The sequence below is a fragment of the Mastacembelus armatus genome, chromosome 9 (genome assembly GCF_900324485.2).
Source record: "Mastacembelus armatus chromosome 9, fMasArm1.2, whole genome shotgun sequence".
NCBI lineage: Eukaryota > Metazoa > Chordata > Actinopteri > Synbranchiformes > Mastacembelidae > Mastacembelus > Mastacembelus armatus.
The window spans coordinates 4,135,328-4,155,501 of NC_046641.1; the positions used below are offsets into that span (position 1 = coordinate 4,135,328).

General features: G+C 40.6%; 1 protein-coding gene and 1 non-coding gene across 5 annotated transcripts; both read left to right on the plus strand.

Annotated features, from left to right (window-relative positions):
• Positions 1 to 4,334: 4,334 nt before the first annotated feature.
• trnag-ccc (transfer RNA glycine (anticodon CCC)) lies at positions 4,335 to 4,405 on the plus strand. The gene has a single exon. It is a non-coding gene; the product is annotated as a tRNA-Gly (tRNA).
• A 317-nt stretch (positions 4,406 to 4,722) lies between these two features.
• On the plus strand, positions 4,723 to 14,560 carry LOC113138724 (nucleolysin TIA-1-like). Of its 4 annotated transcripts, none has more exons than XM_026321405.2 (12): positions 4,723 to 4,954; positions 5,667 to 5,763; positions 5,966 to 6,064; positions 6,985 to 7,039; positions 7,319 to 7,406; positions 7,769 to 7,844; positions 7,997 to 8,105; positions 8,214 to 8,309; positions 8,712 to 8,796; positions 9,304 to 9,442; positions 9,984 to 10,132; positions 11,493 to 12,847. In XM_026321405.2, the coding sequence occupies exons 1-12, from the start codon at positions 4,926 to 4,928 to the stop codon at positions 11,629 to 11,631; spliced, it is 1,161 nt and encodes a 386-aa protein (XP_026177190.1). In that variant the 5' UTR covers positions 4,723 to 4,925; the 3' UTR covers positions 11,632 to 12,847. The 4 variants fall into 4 exon arrangements, with proteins under 4 accessions (XP_026177190.1, XP_026177191.1, XP_026177189.1 ...); XM_026321406.2 differs by lacking the exon at positions 11,493 to 12,847 and adding an exon at positions 14,539 to 14,560 and having other exon boundaries at positions 4,733 to 4,954; positions 9,981 to 10,132; XM_026321404.1 differs by having other exon boundaries at positions 4,926 to 4,954; positions 9,981 to 10,132.
• Positions 14,561 to 20,174: the final 5,614 nt, after the last annotated feature.

Here is a 20,174-nt window from a genome sequence, read left to right on the forward strand (position 1 = left end):
TATCTGTAATGTATTGATGACCAGTCATCTAATATATCTGTAATGTATTGATGACCAGTCATCTAATATATCTGTAATGCATTGATGACCAGTCAGCTAAGATATCGGTAATGTATTGATGACCAGTCATCTAATGTATCTGTAATGTATTGATGACCAGTCATCTAATGTATCTGTAATGTATTGATGACCAGTCATCTAAGATATCGGTAATGTATTGATGACCAGTCATCTAATGTATCTGTAATGTATTGATGACCAGTCATCTAATATATCTGTAATGTATTGATGACCAGTCAGCTAATATATCTGTAATGTATTGATGACCAGTCATCTAATGTATCTGTAATGTATTGATGACCAGTCATCTAATGTATCTGTAATGTATTGATGACCAGTCATCTAATATATCTGTAATGTATTGATGACCAGTCAGCTAATGTATCTGTAATGTATTGATGACCAGTCATCTAATGTATCTGTAATGTATTGATGACCAGTCATCTAATATATCTGTAATGTATTGATGACCAGTCATCTAATGTATCTGTAATGTATTGATGACCAGTCATCTAATATATCTGTAATGTATTGATGACCAGTCATCTAATGTATCTGTAATGTATTGATGACCAGTCATCTAATATATCTGTAATGTATTGATGACCAGTCATCTAATGTATCTGTAATGTATTGATGACCAGTCATCTAATATATCTGTAATGTATTGATGACCAGTCATCTAATGTATCTGTAATGTATTGATGACCAGTCATCTAATATATCTGTAATGTATTGATGACCAGTCATCTAATGTATCTGTAATGTATTGATGACCAGTCATCTAATATATCTGTAATGTATTGATGACCAGTCATCTAATATATCTGTAATGTATTGATGACCAGTCATCTAATATATCTGTAATGCATTGATGACCAGTCAGCTAAGATATCGGTAATGTATTGATGACCAGTCATCTAATGTATCTGTAATGTATTGATGACCAGTCATCTAATGTATCTGTAATGTATTGATGACCAGTCATCTAATATATCTGTAATGTATTGATGACCAGTCATCTAATGTATCTGTAATGTATTGATGACCAGTCATCTAATGTATCTGTAATGTATTGATGACCAGTCATCTAATATATCTGTAATGTATTGATGACCAGTCATCTAATGTATCTGTAATGTATTGATGACCAGTCATCTAATATATCTGTAATGTATTGATGACCAGTCATCTAATGTATCTGTAATGCATTGATGACCAGTCAGCTAATATATCTGTAATGTATTGATGACCAGTCATCTAATGTATCTGTAATGTATTGATGACCAGTCATCTAATGTATCTGTAATGTATTGATGACCAGTCATCTAATGTATCTGTAATGTATTGATGACCAGTCATCTAATGTATCTGTAATGTATTGATGACCAGTCAGCTAATGTATCTGTAATGTATTGATGACCAGTCATCTAATGTATCTGTAATGTATTGATGACCAGTCATCTAATATATCTGTAATGTATTGATGACCAGTCATCTAATGTATCTGTAATGTATTGATGACCAGTCATCTAATATATCTGTAATGTATTGATGACCAGTCATCTAATGTATCTGTAATGTATTGATGACCAGTCATCTAATATATCTGTAATGTATTGATGACCAGTCATCTAATGTATCTGTAATGTATTGATGACCAGTCATCTAATATATCTGTAATGTATTGATGACCAGTCATCTAATGTATCTGTAATGTATTGATGACCAGTCATCTAATATATCTGTAATGTATTGATGACCAGTCATCTAATGTATCTGTAATGTATTGATGACCAGTCATCTAATATATCTGTAATGTATTGATGACCAGTCATCTAATATATCTGTAATGTATTGATGACCAGTCATCTAATATATCTGTAATGCATTGATGACCAGTCAGCTAAGATATCGGTAATGTATTGATGACCAGTCATCTAATGTATCTGTAATGTATTGATGACCAGTCATCTAATGTATCTGTAATGTATTGATGACCAGTCATCTAAGATATCGGTAATGTATTGATGACCAGTCATCTAATGTATCTGTAATGTATTGATGACCAGTCATCTAATATATCTGTAATGTATTGATGACCAGTCAGCTAAGATATCGGTAATGTATTGATGACCAGTCATCTAATGTATCTGTAATGTATTGATGACCAGTCAGCTAATGTATCTGTAATGTATTGATGACCAGTCAGCTAAGATATCGGTAATGTATTGATGACCAGTCATCTAATGTATCTGTAATGTATTGATGACCAGTCAGCTAATATATCTGTAATGTATTGATGACCAGTCATCTAATGTATCTGTAATGTATTGATGACCAGTCATCTAATGTATCTGTAATGTATTGATGACCAGTCAGCTAATGTATCTGTAATGTATTGATGACCAGTCATCTAATGTATCTGTAATGCATTGATGACCAGTCAGCTAATATATCTGTAATGTATTGATGACCAGTCATCTAATATATCTGTAATGTATTGATGACCAGTCAGCTAATGTATCTGTAATGTATTGATGACCAGTCAGCTAATATATCTGTAATGTATTGATGACCAGTCATCTAATATATCTGTAATGTATTGATGACCAGTCAGCTAATGTATCTGTAATGTATTGATGACCAGTCATCTAATGTATCTGTAATGCATTGATAACCAGTCATCTAAGACATATGTAATGTATTGATGACCAGTCATCTAATGTATCTGTAATGTATTGATGACCAGTCATCTAATATATCTGTAATGTATTGATGACCAGTCATCTAATGTATCTGTAATGTATTGATGACCAGTCATCTAATGTATCTGTAATGTATTGATGACCAGTCATCTAATATATCTGTAATGTATTGATGACCAGTCATCTAATGTATCTGTAATGTATTGATGACCAGTCATCTAATGTATCTGTAATGTATTGATGACCAGTCATCTAAGACATATGTAATGTATTGATGACCAGTCATCTAATGTATCTGTAATGCATTGATAACCAGTCATCTAAGACATATGTAATGTATTGATGACCAGTCATCTAATGTATCTGTAATGTATTGATGACCAGTCAGCTAAGATATCGGTAATGTATTGATGACCAGTCATCTAATGTATCTGTAATGTATTGATGACCAGTCAGCTAATATATCTGTAATGTATTGATGACCAGTCATCTAATGTATCTGTAATGTATTGATGACCAGTCATCTAATGTATCTGTAATGTATTGATGACCAGTCAGCTAATGTATCTGTAATGTATTGATGACCAGTCATCTAATGTATCTGTAATGCATTGATGACCAGTGAGGGCTGTTATTTAAGATTCAGTCATTTTACAAATAAACACCTTTCATAAAACTTTAATGTGGATCGATAATGTTAGGAAAATGTTTTATTCTGTTCAATTGTTTACATATATCCTTACCCTTATTTTACTATAAGTATTTGTTTCTTAATTCTGAGATGTCTGAAAGCTAACTTTTGCCATCTGTGGGCTGGAGAACAACAACAGGATGGTTGACCATATTTTAACCCCAGTTAAGTGCCCAGTCTTAGAGACAACAGTTCTAGTCTCTTATCTAGATCTGGAAGATAGTTGACCGCTCTTTAACCCATCCTGGGTTCTATCTTAATTTGACAGATGGTGGCCCTCAGCTCAGGAAGCGTGTACTCCTTCTTTGCATGGAACTCTGGTCATAGTAAACTATAAAATGTCTAGCCTGGAGTGATCTCTCACTCTGCATTCAGAGTGCTGAGTGACAGTTTACTCCTTGTGCAAGTAAAATTGATCTATAAGTTCGTCCTATTTTGTTAAGAATTTCCCTAACATATAATAAAGAGGCTCAGACACTACTTTGAGTTTGATGAGTCTGTTTCATATAATTACCTTTTCAAATAAGTGCAAGATGTACTCTGCCACATCTGGTAAAGCCGTATTGAACTCTTATTTTTTGGTATCTGACCATATTTTAACTGCTGTAACAAGGAAGTTGATATGAAGGAATAGTGGTTCAGTTCCCTCTGTTTAAGTTTTGGGACTTTAAAATGAAATCATTTGCACTCTCAAGGTACCGTTTGGTCTCAGCCTTACCGTTATCAGGTCACCGTTTGATAACCAGTGGTAATCAATGTTTATCACTCACCATTTCATTTAATTACCCTTCTTTGTCTAACAATTATCTCCCTCTTGATGCCTCACTCGCTACAGATTGCCTTGATAAATCTTGAACACTGCCTCATCTGTAACGGCGCCGCTGGTGTAGTGGTATCATGCAAGATTCCCATTCTTGCGACCCGGGTTCGATTCCCGGGCGGCGCACGCGTTTTGCTTCGTTACCGCTATCTGAGAAATGAAAGGCAGTAACGCAACAACCGACCATCCACAGTTGAACCGCAGTTATAGAGTAGGGTCAGTTTACCGGCGCTGATTAGCATTATTTCCTCCGGTTTTTTTTTTTTTTTTGCTGTGCTCTACATTAAGTAGAAAATGTTATTCAACAGAGTTTTCCAAAGCTACCAGTAACCGGCTGTTTGTGCTGTGTATGGATGAGCCACACAGATGTGGACTCACATCTGTTTGCGTGGGAGAAAGAGCGCTTGATTTTGGCTTCATGTCAGCGCGCAGGCGGACACTGCTGACGCCGCTCCTCCGCCATCTTCAACTTCCTATTGTTTGCATCAGACCGAGGCTGTCTGCGGTGTGTGTGAGAGCAGGGGCGGCCGCCGATTTATAACTCAATACTAAACTCTGTCTTTACGGCCGCGGCGCTCAAGTTCAGCCCAAACCATTTGTATGTCATTGGATTAAAAACTCGTCAGGACGCGACCACTAAACCTTGATGATGGAGGACGATCAACCCAGAACCTTGTGAGTAACAGCGGCCTCGTCTATGTGCTGGAATGGGAAGGCTCCGTGTAACTACAGTGTTTCCACGTTGTTTCAATTAAACACTGTAAAGCACTGTCATTTAGACATATACGGTCATTTAGCTCGCCTTATGGTTTCATGCAGCCAGCAGTGAATTTTCTAAAAATAATAACAGAATATTTGAATGTGAAGATTTTTTAGATTTGGCCGGAGAAATAGACTCGCCTGAAAATGAAACTGGAGGGCTAGTTTAGGCTAGCTAGCTGTCGGTGTGAACGTATCTATCTAGCCACTTCTAAAATGCACACGTTTTTATAGAATAATAGCTATATTTACAAAAGTAACGGTGTTTTATCAGAAACTACGCGATATTAGCAAAACCATCGCGAAACGGATGTAATCTTACAAAGTAGAGTTAGCGTAAGTTGCTAACCACTTAGCATGAGGCCCGTTTGACCCGGCTAGCCCTGTGATTAGCTAGGCCACGTCAACGCTCGTAGAGACGGCACAGGGCAGCACCAGAGAGAGGGGGACCACACTCGGCTTGTTGGCACATATGTGAAACTGTCCACGGTGGTCTTTAGTCCACTATCATTGCTGGTTTTATGTTGAAGTAAGGAATTGTTGTGGTTGAAGCTAGCCTGGTTTAACTAGCCTTTGTTTGCATGCCACTTCCTGTTTGACAAAGACTCTGCTCCCTTCTTGTTCCCAGGTATGTAGGGAATCTGTCCAGGGATGTCACCGAGCCCCTTATTCTGCAGGTCTTCACACAGATAGGACCCTGCAAGAGCTGTAAAATGATCGTCGATGTGAGTGTTATCCTCTGTGGTATATATTGTTTGACTTAAATAAAATGGCATTCAAGAGTGTCCTGGTAAAGTCTCAACCTGATCCATTATATCAGATCAAGCCTACTATTCCACGTTACCATGGGTGGCTCTTGATGCCTGCTGTGATTAAATCGTTTCCTTTGCTGTGGACTTAATATCAGTGTTGTGTTCCTGTTGACAGACAGCTGGAAATGATCCATACTGCTTTGTGGAGTTCTATGACCACAGGCATGCTGCTGCCTCACTGGCAGCCATGAATGGAAGGAAAATAATGGGTAAGGTAAGCTATCGTATCTACAGGGTGAGTGGGGGCGGGTGGGCTTCTGGTGGGGGGAATTCAGGTTGTGTGCTGCCTTAAAACAAACAACTAGTCAGCTGCTGGCATCTGTATTACATCAGGATTTTCCATCTGAAAGAAGGAAGCTGATGGAGCTAGGGTCCAAGTCAGCTCTTGAACTTTTTGCATTACATACAAGTATAATGAGACTACTTCAGCCTAGTGGTCTTGAAGTATATGATGTAATCATGTGACCTGAATGTTTCAAGGAAAGTCAGATTTGATAAGATACTGAAAGAAATACTGTCTTCAAGAACATAAAAGCTACACAAAAATCTGGGTGGAGCTGGAAAATGTCAAGTTATTCATGATGTTAATTTTTAATGTTTAAAAAAGCCCAAGGGCTTATAAAAGTAATATTAATGCAGTGTTACTGGATGGTGTAATGTCAATAGCAGCCACTCTGGTTAGGCAAGGTGCATTTCATTGGAAGCGACTCCAGGTGAGTTTTGTAACTTTTGGTTCCTGCAGAACCTGTATTTGCTATTGTTTCCTGGCTTCCCTTAAAATCTTTCACCATTGCGGTGATGCCCCCTTCATGCCATTCTGTGATTATGGTCTATGCTTTTTTGTTAAAAAATGTTTCTGTCCAGTTTATAACTTATTTGATGGCATGCTAGTGGCTTTTTTATTTAGTGTTAAGTTAACTGAGGTCTTTGTGAGATACATTTTCTTGTACTGTGTCAGTTGATGTATGCTGGATAGAAGTGAGAGATATGGCATTAAAGTACTCTTTTTATTTTTTAAGTACCATTTAGACAGTTTTGAAGTCATACACCTATCTAGTGTAAATGACCAGGCTTTTCTGTAAGTGAAGTAAACATACCCCACCTGGCCTGTTATTTTTCTGCCCCTCTCCACAGGAGGTCAAAGTCAACTGGGCCACGACGCCAACCAGCCAGAAAAAAGACACAAGTAGTAAGTACCAGTGCTTGTCAGTGGGTATACATGCACTGGAAACGTCAGATTCACATTGTGTATGTGCTTCCATATCCTTATATTGTGGAAATCATGTAATTTGCATGTATGGAATGTGGTTTTTCCACGTTGACACTTTTTTGTCCTTCCCCTACTAACAAATGGATAAAAATCAGCAGACCAGGCAGGAAGGCAGTCACTCTTAAACGGCATAAAATATTGAAGTAGTGTTAGTGTTGTAGTACATGGTACAAACTCTTTTTTTTTTTCTCCCTATAGATCACTTTCATGTCTTTGTTGGAGACCTTAGTCCAGAAATAACTACAGAAGACGTCAAAGCTGCCTTCGGTCCTTTTGGGAGGATATCGTAAGTATAATGCTAAAATTTACTGACAAAGATTCATGGATGCAGATATTAGCTAAATAAAAACTATTTTGATGATTGATTGTAATTTTATAACTGTCTTATGTTTCAGCTGCACAAATTGTTAGTTGCAGCTCCACAAATTTGATTAAATGATGGGTAGACAGTTGAAAATGAAGCTGTGCTGAAAATTTACAAACCCAATATTAAGTGGTGGAAAATAGTTGACAGATTAGTGGGTAACAAGCCCTAATTTCAGTTTGAGAAGGAATAAACCTAAGCTGTTCATCTTTTACAATTCACTACACTACACTACACTGGAATATATGTTTCTGATGTACTTCCACTGATGCGTTTGTCTACAGAGATGCTCGCGTTGTGAAAGATATGGCTACAGGAAAGTCTAAAGGTTACGGATTTGTGTCTTTCTTCAACAAATGGGTAAGTACACATTATTGTGTTAATGGTAGGCTTATTTACGCATTATCATTTTAAAAAAAAAAACCATGCCATGTCACATAGTGAAGCATCTTAGGTTTTGCATTATTTGGCTCCAGCTCAACAGTATAACCAAATGCTTTCCTTTGTTCCAGGATGCAGAGAATGCCATTCAGCAGATGGGAGGTCAGTGGTTAGGGGGCAGACAGATTCGAACGAACTGGGCGACAAGAAAACCTCCTGCCCCCAAGACCACCTATGAAAGTGTGTTGTCCTGTGTGTGTGTGTGTCCTTAATTTGCAACTTTTGCTTGGTCAAACAGTGTGGCGCACTTGTGTGTTAATAGTAAACGTGTGTGTCCTTTCCGGCCAGATAACTCCAAGCACCTATCCTTTGATGAAGTAGTGAGTCAGTCCAGCCCCAGTAACTGCACTGTCTATTGTGGCGGAGTCAGCACAGGACTGACAGGTAGTCCATAAGATAATGACTAAGACAGTGTTTTCAGAATAAAATTTATTGGTCTTGTTCTTCTGAAAAAATGCATTATTATGTCTTACCTACGTTTTTGAATGTCATTCAAATTCTGTTGCGTGCTGACAGAAACTGTGTTGAGATGTGGTTACATAGGTAAAAGTTGGTTATTGAATTACAATGAAAAGATAAAGTAACGTACCTGTTACCCATTAGTTTTTGCATCTTCTTAGAAAACATTTTCTGCTCAGGTCATTCTAGAGCCCCATGCTATTGTCAGCAAACTTGACCACCAATAGTCCCATAGGCAAGATGCCAGTATGCCATATTTCCTATGCACTTAATGCCTTTTCATGACCCACAAACACCCACAGTTTGATATGTGCTGGTCCCTTTCAGAACAACTAATGAGACAGACCTTCTCCCCCTTTGGACAAATCATGGAAATCAGAGTTTTCCCAGACAAAGGCTATTCATTCGTGAGGTGAGTGGAAGTTAGATTTTTACTTCAATTTACTTTTATTTTTTCCCCCTTTTAAATAAAGACAAAGTATGGTGTGTTGGTTCTTGGTTAAATGTGGGGTTCTGCTCACTTTATTCTACCCATATAATCAAAGACTGACACTTTAGGTGCAGGATGAATGTAGATCACCGCAAGATGGGATTGAACACCGGCTGTAGACATGAAGGATCAGGTTTTTGATATAATGATGTGACTAGCATGAGTTATGCCCACATGCAGGGTTTCCATCTCCTGTGTTTTCTAGTTGCAGGAATACTTTTGCAGGGTGTTATCTCATGTATGTGACATATCAGTTTCAGCCCCTGGAAATCGTTAAATGGCTTAGTTGCCCATGCAGCCAAGTATTTATGCCTTTCTTACAGTTATTTTTCACAGCTACTAGAATAGTTCTCCACAGTTGCTGAGTAAATATTTATGAAATAAGGTTCATTGTTTCCTTAAGTGCACTGTCACTCTGTTTTTGTTCAGGTTTAACTCCCATGAGTCAGCAGCCCATGCCATTGTGTCAGTGAATGGTACTTCAATAGAGGGCCACACAGTCAAATGCTACTGGGGAAAAGAGACCCCAGACATGATGAACGCGATGCAGCAGATGCCTATGCCCCAGGTAAGGGCATATGTTCTGTATAAAATAAAAAGAATGCAATCATGGTCTGAGAAGCTCTAAGATGACATGTGCTGGCTGGTCCTGCAGTCTGTCAAGAGGCTGTATACATCAGTTGTTTGTAATCCTAACCCTGGATGTGACAATTAAAAGGAATTTAACAAGCATTTTGCCCCCCTTCTTTTACATTTAGTGTATTTCAGTGGGACACAAACTGGGGACAGAGTGTATTGTGGACATTTTTTTTTATTTTTTGCATTAGAGGTATTATTTCCATTTGTTCTACAGCTTTTAGTTTCTTGGCTTTCACGTTGCATGCATAGTTTTATTATTTAAAGAACACATACTATCAATGAAATGTGTTTGTGTGCAGAAGAGATGAAAATTGATAACTGTCAAATACTGTGAAGTGTTTGCTGAAGGGCTTAACCAGCTATTTATTAGGTCTTCTGCCTGAAGCATGAATAAACAAACGGACAATGTTTTGTGAGGGATCTCCTTGTAAATAATGCTGAACCTGTTACTGTCCTTTACCCTACAGCAGAACAAGATGGGCTTCCCTGCAGCTCAGCCTTACGGCCAGTGGGGTCAGTGGTACGGCAACGGGCCGCAGATTAGCCAGTATGTCCCTAACGGGTGGCAGGTCCCCACCTACGGTGTCTATGGCCAGGCTTGGAACCAGCAGGGCTTCAAGTAAGTAGCACGGTGTGCACAGGGCTCCCCTTCACCGCCTCCTCCTACTCCAGCACCACCTGAGTTCCCCTTCAGGATCGGGCAGTGAGAGCCAGCTCTGGCCACAGGAGGCTGCCACGTCCTCCCTCCCCCAACCCCACCTCCTCCCTTCGCCAGCCCCTCACCTTGCTCATCTTGAGAAGAAATAAGCACACACACATACAAGCAGAACAATCTGAACTTTAAATTTGCTGTTAATCATGTTTCATTGTCATCATCGCTCACGGTGCACAGCACATCATAACTAAAATGTTTTGTTCTAAAAATGTTTTTGTTTCTTGAATTTGTAGCAGATAAAGATTTAAAAAAAATCCTCCAAAATGCCTTCACCTACCTTTTTGGATTTCAAAACATTTAGAGACATTTGTTTGTAAGAACTGTTCTTCACGGCCATTCATTTGTTTTGTATGTCTACACTTTTGTCATAGCTTTATACATGATTTTCTTCTTGATTTCATTGATTCATTTTTACATTGACCTGAGGATTTGAAATGTAAATGAATGTCAGGATGCGCTGAATATCGTTTGTAGGTGATCTTTTTGTTTTTTAGACAGCCTCTGTGCAGTGATGTTTTGTGCACCCAAGATAAATAAAGGAGAGGCCATATGTTGTGATAGTCTAACATTCTTGGTGAACAGCTTGTCTAAACAGGTGTGAGGTAGATGTAACTAAAAGCAGTTTGTCACCTGTACAGTAAATGCATAAGATGAGGTGAGGTCTCTCATGACTTGATATTTGAAGATTTCTATAAGCTGTTGATTCTCCACACTGAGCTTAGAATTTAGTTTATTACATGAATGATAAGACTTACAATAATGATGTGAATCAGGTGAGAATTGACATTACTTCTTTGCTATACTTTGTGGCCAGATTGTGAAGTGCTGCAATACAGCTGTCCTACAGCAGCTTATCTGTCTGTAGGCTGGTTACAGCTTTGTTCACATCTAACAACAACAGTTGTGAGGGGTGGGGGGAGAGTATTTAGCTTGCTGTGCTTAGCCTGTATCCTCTTTTCTGCTTGTCCACCCATGTTTAATCAAATGACACTTACCTTTGGCCCCTCCAAACAGCCCTCCACTGTCTGTGTTTTTTTTTTTTTTTTTTGGCTAGCCTAATTTTTGCCCAGCCTGCTTCACCCTCACAATCTCTGATAACTCTGATTGCTTTCTTGTTCTCATTCTAGCCTGTCCAGATTCTAGTAGCTCTAATATAAACCGTCCCTTTGGCTCCCTTTCGCCTTGTCTCTTCTAACCTGCTGGCATTTTGTCTTTCTCTCTCTCTCTCTCTCTCTCTCTCTCTCTTTACCTAATTTTTTTGCAGTCATTTACCGGCCAGTGCTGGGTGGACTGGCATGAGCGCCATCAGTAACGGTGGGGTTATGGAGCCTACACAGGGATTGAATGGGAGTATGCTAGCCAACCAGCCTGGTATGGGAGCTGCAGGATACCCCACACACTGATAAGTGGGCAGGGTGGGAGATTTATCAACCCTCAGCCTCTTACTGGCTGTGCAGTGCCCTGCAGGGCTGTGTAACACCACCTCCATTTGTGGCGGGACTGAGACTTTTACTGGCATGTGGAGCCTAATGGGAAGGTTGTCGTCTATAGGAGATGTAAATGGGGTTTTCATTGGGGGTGGGGGGTGAAGTAACGGGAGCCAGACAGGAGCGACTCGACCCACACAGGTATTTACACCCTTTGTGGTAGACTGGCCACGAACCAGGACTCTCACCACTTTTAAGTTAACTGTAAATGAGTATAAAACTGTAAAGGAGAAACTTTTGAATTTTGTTTTTTTTTTTTTGGACTTTACAAACTGCTTCCATTTTCACATCTTTCCTTTGAGACAGCCGCAGAGAGGTTTGTCATTTTTTTCTAAAGAAACTGTAAAGTCTGAATCGTGCTAAGTTATGAACCTTAGTAATTATTTGAGGATCGCGAATCTGTTTAGTTCTCATTTTCTCTTGGATTAAAAATCAATTGCAGGGATTGTTGCCACTGCTGTTTCTCTATAAGGGCAGGTAAATATTGCACAGTTTTCCTCTCTTGGACAAATTTGACAACCAAGAGTGTTTTCTTTTTTTGCATTCCATTTCTTTTGGATAGCCTCAAATCTTCTTTGCCACATGTAAATAACCATTCATTCATTTGAAACAATGTAAGTAAAATGCTGTTAACTGTGGGTGCTTGCTTTTTTTGTTTTGATAACTCTACAGTTAACTCCAACATTGTACGTAGCAGAGTGGCACAATCAAATGTGACACTGGCGCAGTGCAGCACATGTGATATTTTCCATGCAGGGATAAAACAGCATTGCCATGCAGTGCATACTTAAAATTTAACACAGTTCAAATATTAAAGGGGTTAAAGGGTGAACATGTTTGACATTTCTGATGTTTTTTAAATATCTAATGAAACACCAGTGTTTTATATCAAATCTGGGTGGATTCAACCTTTACACTTGCTCTTTTTGCCAGAGAAATGGGGAGGCCTACATTTTAACTTTTACCGTATAGAGCTGGTTTCTTTTACCTGAAAAGATCCTCTTTTTAATTAGGCAGTGCCTACAGACCCTTTTGCTTAGAAAGGTGTTAGCCCTGAGAACAGATGACTCTGCTACTGTAATCAATGTTTTCTTGCTTTGTCCAATTAAAATGCTAATGCGCATAAACCTCACTATGTGTTAGATTTCCTTTTTCTCATGGATGGTTATTTCAGGAAACGTGGAGATTCTATTCAGAAACTACTTTTGAAAAATGTTAATTTGGACTGTCTTTTAAACCCTGAAGCTGCAGCTGCTATATAAGGTCCTGTTGTGTGAAATATTATGGAAGACCTCAAATGCTGATGAGCATACATTTTGAGAATATTATGTGTTTTAGTCTTGTGCCCCACTGGCAAAAGACTATGCATTACTATACAAGTGTGTTTAACAACATTGGTTTCTATATGAGGTTTAGGAAACTACCAAAATGTTTTGGTCTGGTTGCCAGTCTGCTGAAGTAAATATTTAAAAAAACAAAACATTTTTGGTCCCAGGACAGTAGTGGATGACACAAGAATTGTGCATCACATATTGTTTTATGTGACTAAAAAGAGACTAAAATATACTTACCATCTACTCTATATTACACTGGGCTATACTGTTACATAGCTGCAGTATGTGCCATATATATTTTTTTCTGACAGAAAAGGTCTCCACCAGGCTTGTGGATGTAGAGAACCTGAGTATACGGAGAACATTTGTAACAAATGAACCTTGAGGTTTCCATGCTGTGACAAGTCAATAAACCGGGTTAGTGTTTTAGTTAAGGTAAAACAGTCACATTATGCTGTTTTTATTAATAATGGTAATTTAATGAAAATCTTAAATAACGTGTTCAGTAGAAACGTGTTCCAGGCATTGATTATTTTAGGAATGTTTGTAAATGTATTAACTATACCATCTGTATTTGGACCCACCTAATCTTGGATTAGATTCCCCTGGCAGGGAAAATCAGCAGTACACAGCAGTAAGCCAAAAATGACAGTAAAGACAGTAAAATAGAGCAAGGAGAAGCACAACAATAACACATAATTAGATGCAAATCTCAGTCGCCGTTACAGTTCTCTGTAGCCTGGACTGAATGTTCTTTTTACATTCTGACTGAATAGTACAGACATTCATTTGATAGAGAAATGCATCACCAGAATCATGTCTTTGTTTAATCTCATTAAAACATTTTAAGTTATTGTGAGTCTACAGGATCCGAGTGGACTAGAGTGTGACATATTGTATATTTTAATGGTAGGTCTATGTAAAGCACCAGTTTTTCCCTGCAAAGACCACACATTCTATAAAATGCAAACAGCCAAATGCCCACATTGGCTTCCAGTTGACTTGCTCTGATACACTGAACACACAACAGGTTGGTTCTCATGCAGGCTCTGATTTGTGCACTAGATGGCGCCCTCAGTTCATGTTTCCTGCGTGTTGCTGTGGAGCAGGTGGCTGGCTGTGCTGTTACTTAGCACAGTGTCACTCAGACCATCAGACCATATCTGTCAGCCTCTTAAATTACTTTCCACTGGAGATGTGTGTGTGTGTGTGTGAGCAGACACCACTGTCCTTGTGTGTGCTTGTTAATTCATACATGTCAAACTTTTTGTAAATTGTTTACCTTTTTGAAATGTGTCTCTCTCAGAAGAAAATCTTTTGACCTGTATAATGTACACTGTATACTGTATGTGTGTGTTTGTGCCATGAAGAAGCAGTACCAGCTGTCCTCAGTCAGAGTTATTGGGTTTTGGACAGCCATACAGTCTGGCTGGCTGCAGTAACAGGCAGCAAGAGCTGACAAGCTGATAAATGGTTTGTCTCTTCACAGCTGCTGAGCTAGGACCTGACTGGGCTTTAATGGACGGAGAGGGAGGAAGAGAGAGAGAGATGTCAGGAGATGAGTTAGTGAACAGATTACAGCTGAAATCAATCAAGGCTTTCTCTTTTTGTCTGTCCTGCTTCCTCGCTCATCTTTTTCTCCTTCCGTTTTTGTGGTGTTTCAAGCAAAAATGACAGGAATTAAGGCTATTCTGAATGAGTTTCTTGTCATGGTTAAATGTCCAGAGAGAATACAGGCACAAGTTATCATTTTTTAAAAGTTATGATGTTGTGGATGCTGTCTTGTAAATGACTCCTCCTTTCATGTCTCTTTATGTATGAATTCATGTTGAACGTCTGTCAAATGTTTTCAGAACCTATTGTCATTAATAAAACTTTGTGTCGTTCACACAATCAGGCTAACACATGAGCAGAGAACTGGGATTTTATATGGCAGGCTTACACCGTTTACTAATAGTGTGAGTGAACCAGTTTGGAGCTGTAAGACAAGGCATTAGGTGGGGTTTAAAGTGACACTGTGTAACTATTCAAGAATGAAATTACTCCCTCTTACAAATCAAAGTGCAATTCACCAGCAATAAAGCACAGCATTCCTCAGGAGATCTGCTGCTACAGCCTTGCATGTTCTTTTGCATGAACAGTAGCTTTTGTGGCTAATGTAAGCTAATATTAGCCAACTCTAGTGAATAGTGCAGTGTAAGAGACAGTACACAGTTCTGCTTACACTGCTGTTACAGTAGCTTACAGACCTAAACAGTTGTTTAACATTAGCGGTAGCTTAACACTATCCCATAATTGTCTCTAGGAGCTTGTGGCTGCTGTGTCACTTTAAGATAATATTTCTCTGACTGCAGGATTTTAGCACTGAAGAGCTGTGACTGTTACATACTAGTTGTAAATGCAATTAGAAAGATTGTTGTAACCGAAACAAATCTAACTTCTAATCAGTCCAAGCAGTTTGTAAGGCACAGATAACTAAATCCAGCCTACCACATCACAGTACACTGTGATGGTTTCCTGCTTACAATTGGTGCATACACTACCACCCAGTAAAAATCAAAAGTGATGCATCTCTTTTGATGGTTTGCATAATAGGCAGGCCATGCAGCAAAGAACTTGTGACAAGTACTTGAAACGTCCCCTATTCCCTGCTTAAACAGTCTACTCACAGTGTTGACCGATCGACACACAGATTGTAAACGTATAGTGATAATAATCAATATTAGCTTTTTGAAGCTATATAAACCGCGCTGGCCCACCTATGTGTAAAGAAGACTGGGCTAATAAAGCAGCTTTGTCAATAAGTGGATTATCTGTATAGTTTTGGGAGCCTGTCAGACCACAGGCTCTTGTGCATCTCCTATGTTTCCACTGGTGACTCCAGTTTCTTTTGGATGGAGGAGACCTGCAAGATCAAGGAGTGTTCGCATTTCAGGTGGCTGAGTACTGTACACAGTGTGCTGTAGCAGAGACAAGGGAGCTGAGGAAAACATCGGGGACTTGAGAGACATGAGGTGCCCTGTGAATTGTTTGAGTGAACAGCATCTGTGTGTTTGTCTGTGTTTCCATGCAAGTGACAGCTTGTGGCTGTGGCTGACAGCAAATAAACATGTTCCAGTAATTAACCTTGACAGGCCCAATGTGGTGCCAACAGCAGAAACCTGCTAATGACACAATTAATCCATAATTAAGGCATTCTGTCACACCACACTCACACACACATACTCACACAACATTGTGTGTGTGTGTGTATTTTGGCAAATATATTAAAAAGCTACAATAAGACCATACAAGTTACACTGGAATATCAATACTTTCTTTAAACAACCTAATGACCATTTTTATCCCCATTGCTTTTCATCATATCTACATGTAACTACTGAGGCAAAATCCAACCAATTAAAAGCACAGAAACAATGGTGACAATTGCTGTACAACATGTGCATGCGGCTGGTATTCCTCACAATGTGGGGACTTAGCCTTCCTTGTGGGTACCAGCGCCATGTAAATCATTGAGATTTAGGGTCAGGTTAGGGGAATAGTTAACTTAAAGTTTGGACAAGGTTATGTTTAGGTTAAAGTTGGGGTAAAAATGAATGTATGTCAATGTCAAGGCCCCAGGAGAAATGACAAGAAATATGTGTGTGTGTGCTAATCAGTCTCCAGAGAAGGTACAGCAGTGTTTGCTTAAGATGATGAACGCTTAAAATGTACTCAGATAATGACCTTTCTTTGAGGCAGGTTTTACTGAACCTGTTTGAAGATTTCACTGCACACCAACCAATGCACTACAAACTTACTGCAGAGGTGAGAGTCATGAAGGTTTCTGCTGTGGCAAATAACTGAACATATGTCTGTGGAAAAGAGGGCTAATGTCCTGGTTACTCCCTGACAATAATCAGCTGCTACTGTTCAGACTCCTCAAGGTTAAGATCCCTGGTGTCAAGTGTTGCCACTGTCCTGCATGAACATAAAATGCACTTGTGTTGTGTGCAATTATGTTGCTTTTTAGGATGTGTAGTGAATATTCTAAAAATGATTAGAAATGTTACACTTACGAAAACTATCATTGTCATTTTGTCTAAACTTTATCTTAAAAACAAACGTGTGTGAAAACAACCCAAAATGCTGCAAAATCACAACCAAATATGACAAAACCAAAAAAAGAAAAACTTTGACACAAACATGTAAATATAGTAATGACTGAATAGATGCAAAACAAGTAGAAATGTGCACAAATGCCTAAAAAAGACACAGAACTACAAAGAGACCTAAACAACCACAAGGAAGCACAATATCATGAAATTAGGTGCAGGGACTATGATATTATTTTATTTTACTATATTTATATTGGTGTTTAATATTCCAGAGTAATCTCTTCAGCACACCCCAAGGACATTTATAAGGGTTACATCCAGTACACGCAGTATAAAACAGTAAAGATTTACTTCTGCAATAAGTGCTACTAACTTTAAATAAACTAATATGCAAAATAACATACATGTTCCAATTTAGAAACAGAATCCAACAACAACAGGTGATATTAAAAGCTAAATGTTTCCTGCTACATTAACCAGAAAAACAAAAGAGAGATTACATAAAAGAAATAGAAGTGGGCCATTTGCATCTATTGAGACCACAGTGGAATGGTGGATAGCCTTGTTACTTCACATCAAGAAGGTTCCTGGTTTGAAACCCATCAGGGGCCTTTCTGTGTGGAGTCTGCATGTTCTCCCTGTGCTTGTGTGGGTTTTCTCCAGGTACTCTGGTTTCCTCCCACAGTCCAAAAACATGTATGTCAGGTTGATTGGTGACTCTAAATTGCCCATAGGAGTGAGTGTGAGTGTGTGAGGTTGTGTGTCTCTATGTGGCCCTGTGATGGACTGGTGACCTGTCCAGGGTGGACCCCTGCCTTTCACCCAGAGAGAGCTGGGATAGGCTCCAGCTGATCCCTGTGACCCTGGTTAAGGAATAAGTGGGTATAGATGATGGATGGATGATTGTATTGAGCCTGTGTAATATTTAATATTCACATGCATAATGTGAAGGCTATGTTTATTATAAATATTTTGTATTACATACAGGCCCAGTCTCTTCATGACTCCTTTCCATCAGGTACCTTGGTCTCTCATCCCCACTGCTCTGGTGGACCTCTCCTCCTTAGCCTCCTCTTAGCCTCTTCCTAATAAATTCATTTTAGTATTGTAGCGGCCATAGGAGGGCGCTTGACGCAGAGGATTGTGGGTAAAAAGGAAAGCTGGTTATTGGTGTTGTTTTCTGTGTTCTACTGTTCATGTTCATGTATTAATTGTTCACTGTGTGTATGTAGGTTATTGTGGGGGGTTATAAGGTGGAAAAGGGGTTGTGAGTTCGGGGAAGGAAATTAAGATACCGTGACTGTGGGAGGCTGCTGGGGGAAGGACCCTTCTCGGGTTGCTGTATGCAAGTTGTTGGAGCTGTTATTATGCTCTGTGTTGTGTGACCAAATAAGTACGCGTTCGGAGTCGTGCGGTGTATGGAGTACGGGTGCCTATAAGAAAAGAGACACCGTGTGAGTGTGAGTTCTTGCTAGCTCTCATAGTTACCTTCTTAGCCAGCTTCTAATTCGCCACATTGGTGTCAGAAGTGGGATCCCGGTTGTCTAGAAGATAAATGATGGATCCAGAAATACGTGAACTAGAACGAGCTGTAGCAGAGAGCAGTCTGCTGTTGGAGCAGATAAGATGTGGCCGTCAGCAGAGACCAGAGGGTGCCAGCGTACTGCGAACGGGTGCCACAGAAACAAAGAGAGTGGCCACCGAGAACCTAACACCCCTAGCGATGAGTGCTGTCGTCAATGCTCCGACGAACGCAACTCGCTATGAGGTGATGCACCAGACTCCCAAGACACCGGCTAAGCTTCCCCGGTTCAATGGAACAACTCTGCTGGAGCCTTACCTCACTCAGGTGCGTCTTGCCGCGCTACACAGCGGATGGAGTGAGAAAGAGACGGCTACCCACCTGGCGTTAGCTCTGGAAGGAGAGGCATTACAGATTCTGGTCGACCTCCCTCCCTCAGAGAGCCAGGAATTACCCGCAGTTATAGCCGCACTGGAGAGACGGTTCGGGGAGAGGGTTGCAGTGGAGCAGAGCTGTGCCCAGCTGGCCAACCGACGGCGTGGCGATGGCGAGAGCCTGGGGAGCCACATGGCCGACCTGCGACTCTACGCTATCCTACTTTTCCACCAGCTGTCCGGGAGGAGTTGAGCCTGCATGCATTCCTCCGCGGGCTCAGCCCCGGACGGCTGCGCCAGCACGTCTGCCTGATGTCACCCCGCTCTCTAGAGGAGGCCCTGCTGGAGGCTCAGCGAGCAGAGGACGTACTGGCCGAGCAATAGCCACACCCGAGGTCACCAGGCCGGCGACTGATAGCCCGAGCAGCTGAGCCCGACGGCGAAGGAGGGGATACCCCAGAGAGCATCTGTATGGCCCAATCGGTGACCACCCCTTCGAGGCGTCGCAGAGAAGGACCCTGTTTCCGCTGTGGGGAGCTGGGTCATCTGGCTCGGGACTGCCCTGTTCCGGCGCCGAGAGGCAGAGACCAGCAGCTGTCGGGAAATGGAAAAGGGGCGGGGCAGTGAGGGGTTTCCCGCCCCAGGACCAACATAGTCCCCTAGAACTGTGCACGGTCGCCAGCTGTGAAAGACATTTAAAAGGATTATATTTGACTTGCACTTTGGAGGGGCGACCCTGTCGAGCTCTGGTGGACACAGGGTCCACCATTTGCCTGCTTCGGCCAGGAACTCTGCCGGGCACCAGTGGGGCGCACCCAGAAGGGTGGGTATCTACCAACACTGAACTATTGACAGTGACTGGACAAAAGACTTCCATGCCAGGGAAGAAAACACTGCAAGTCGTGGTGGGGTCCCGGGTGGTGTGTCATGAGTTCTGGCTAGCACCCATCCGTGATGATTGCATTATTGGCTTGGACCTGCTGACCCGCTGGGGTGCCTGTGTCGATGTGGCGGGGCCTGCCCTTTGCCTTGACACGGAGACCGTGGCACTCCAATCCGGTCGGAGTGTAGAGAGTCATCCTAGTGGGGCACGAGCAGGAGACAACCAGCCGAGTTCAGTAGGTGACCCACC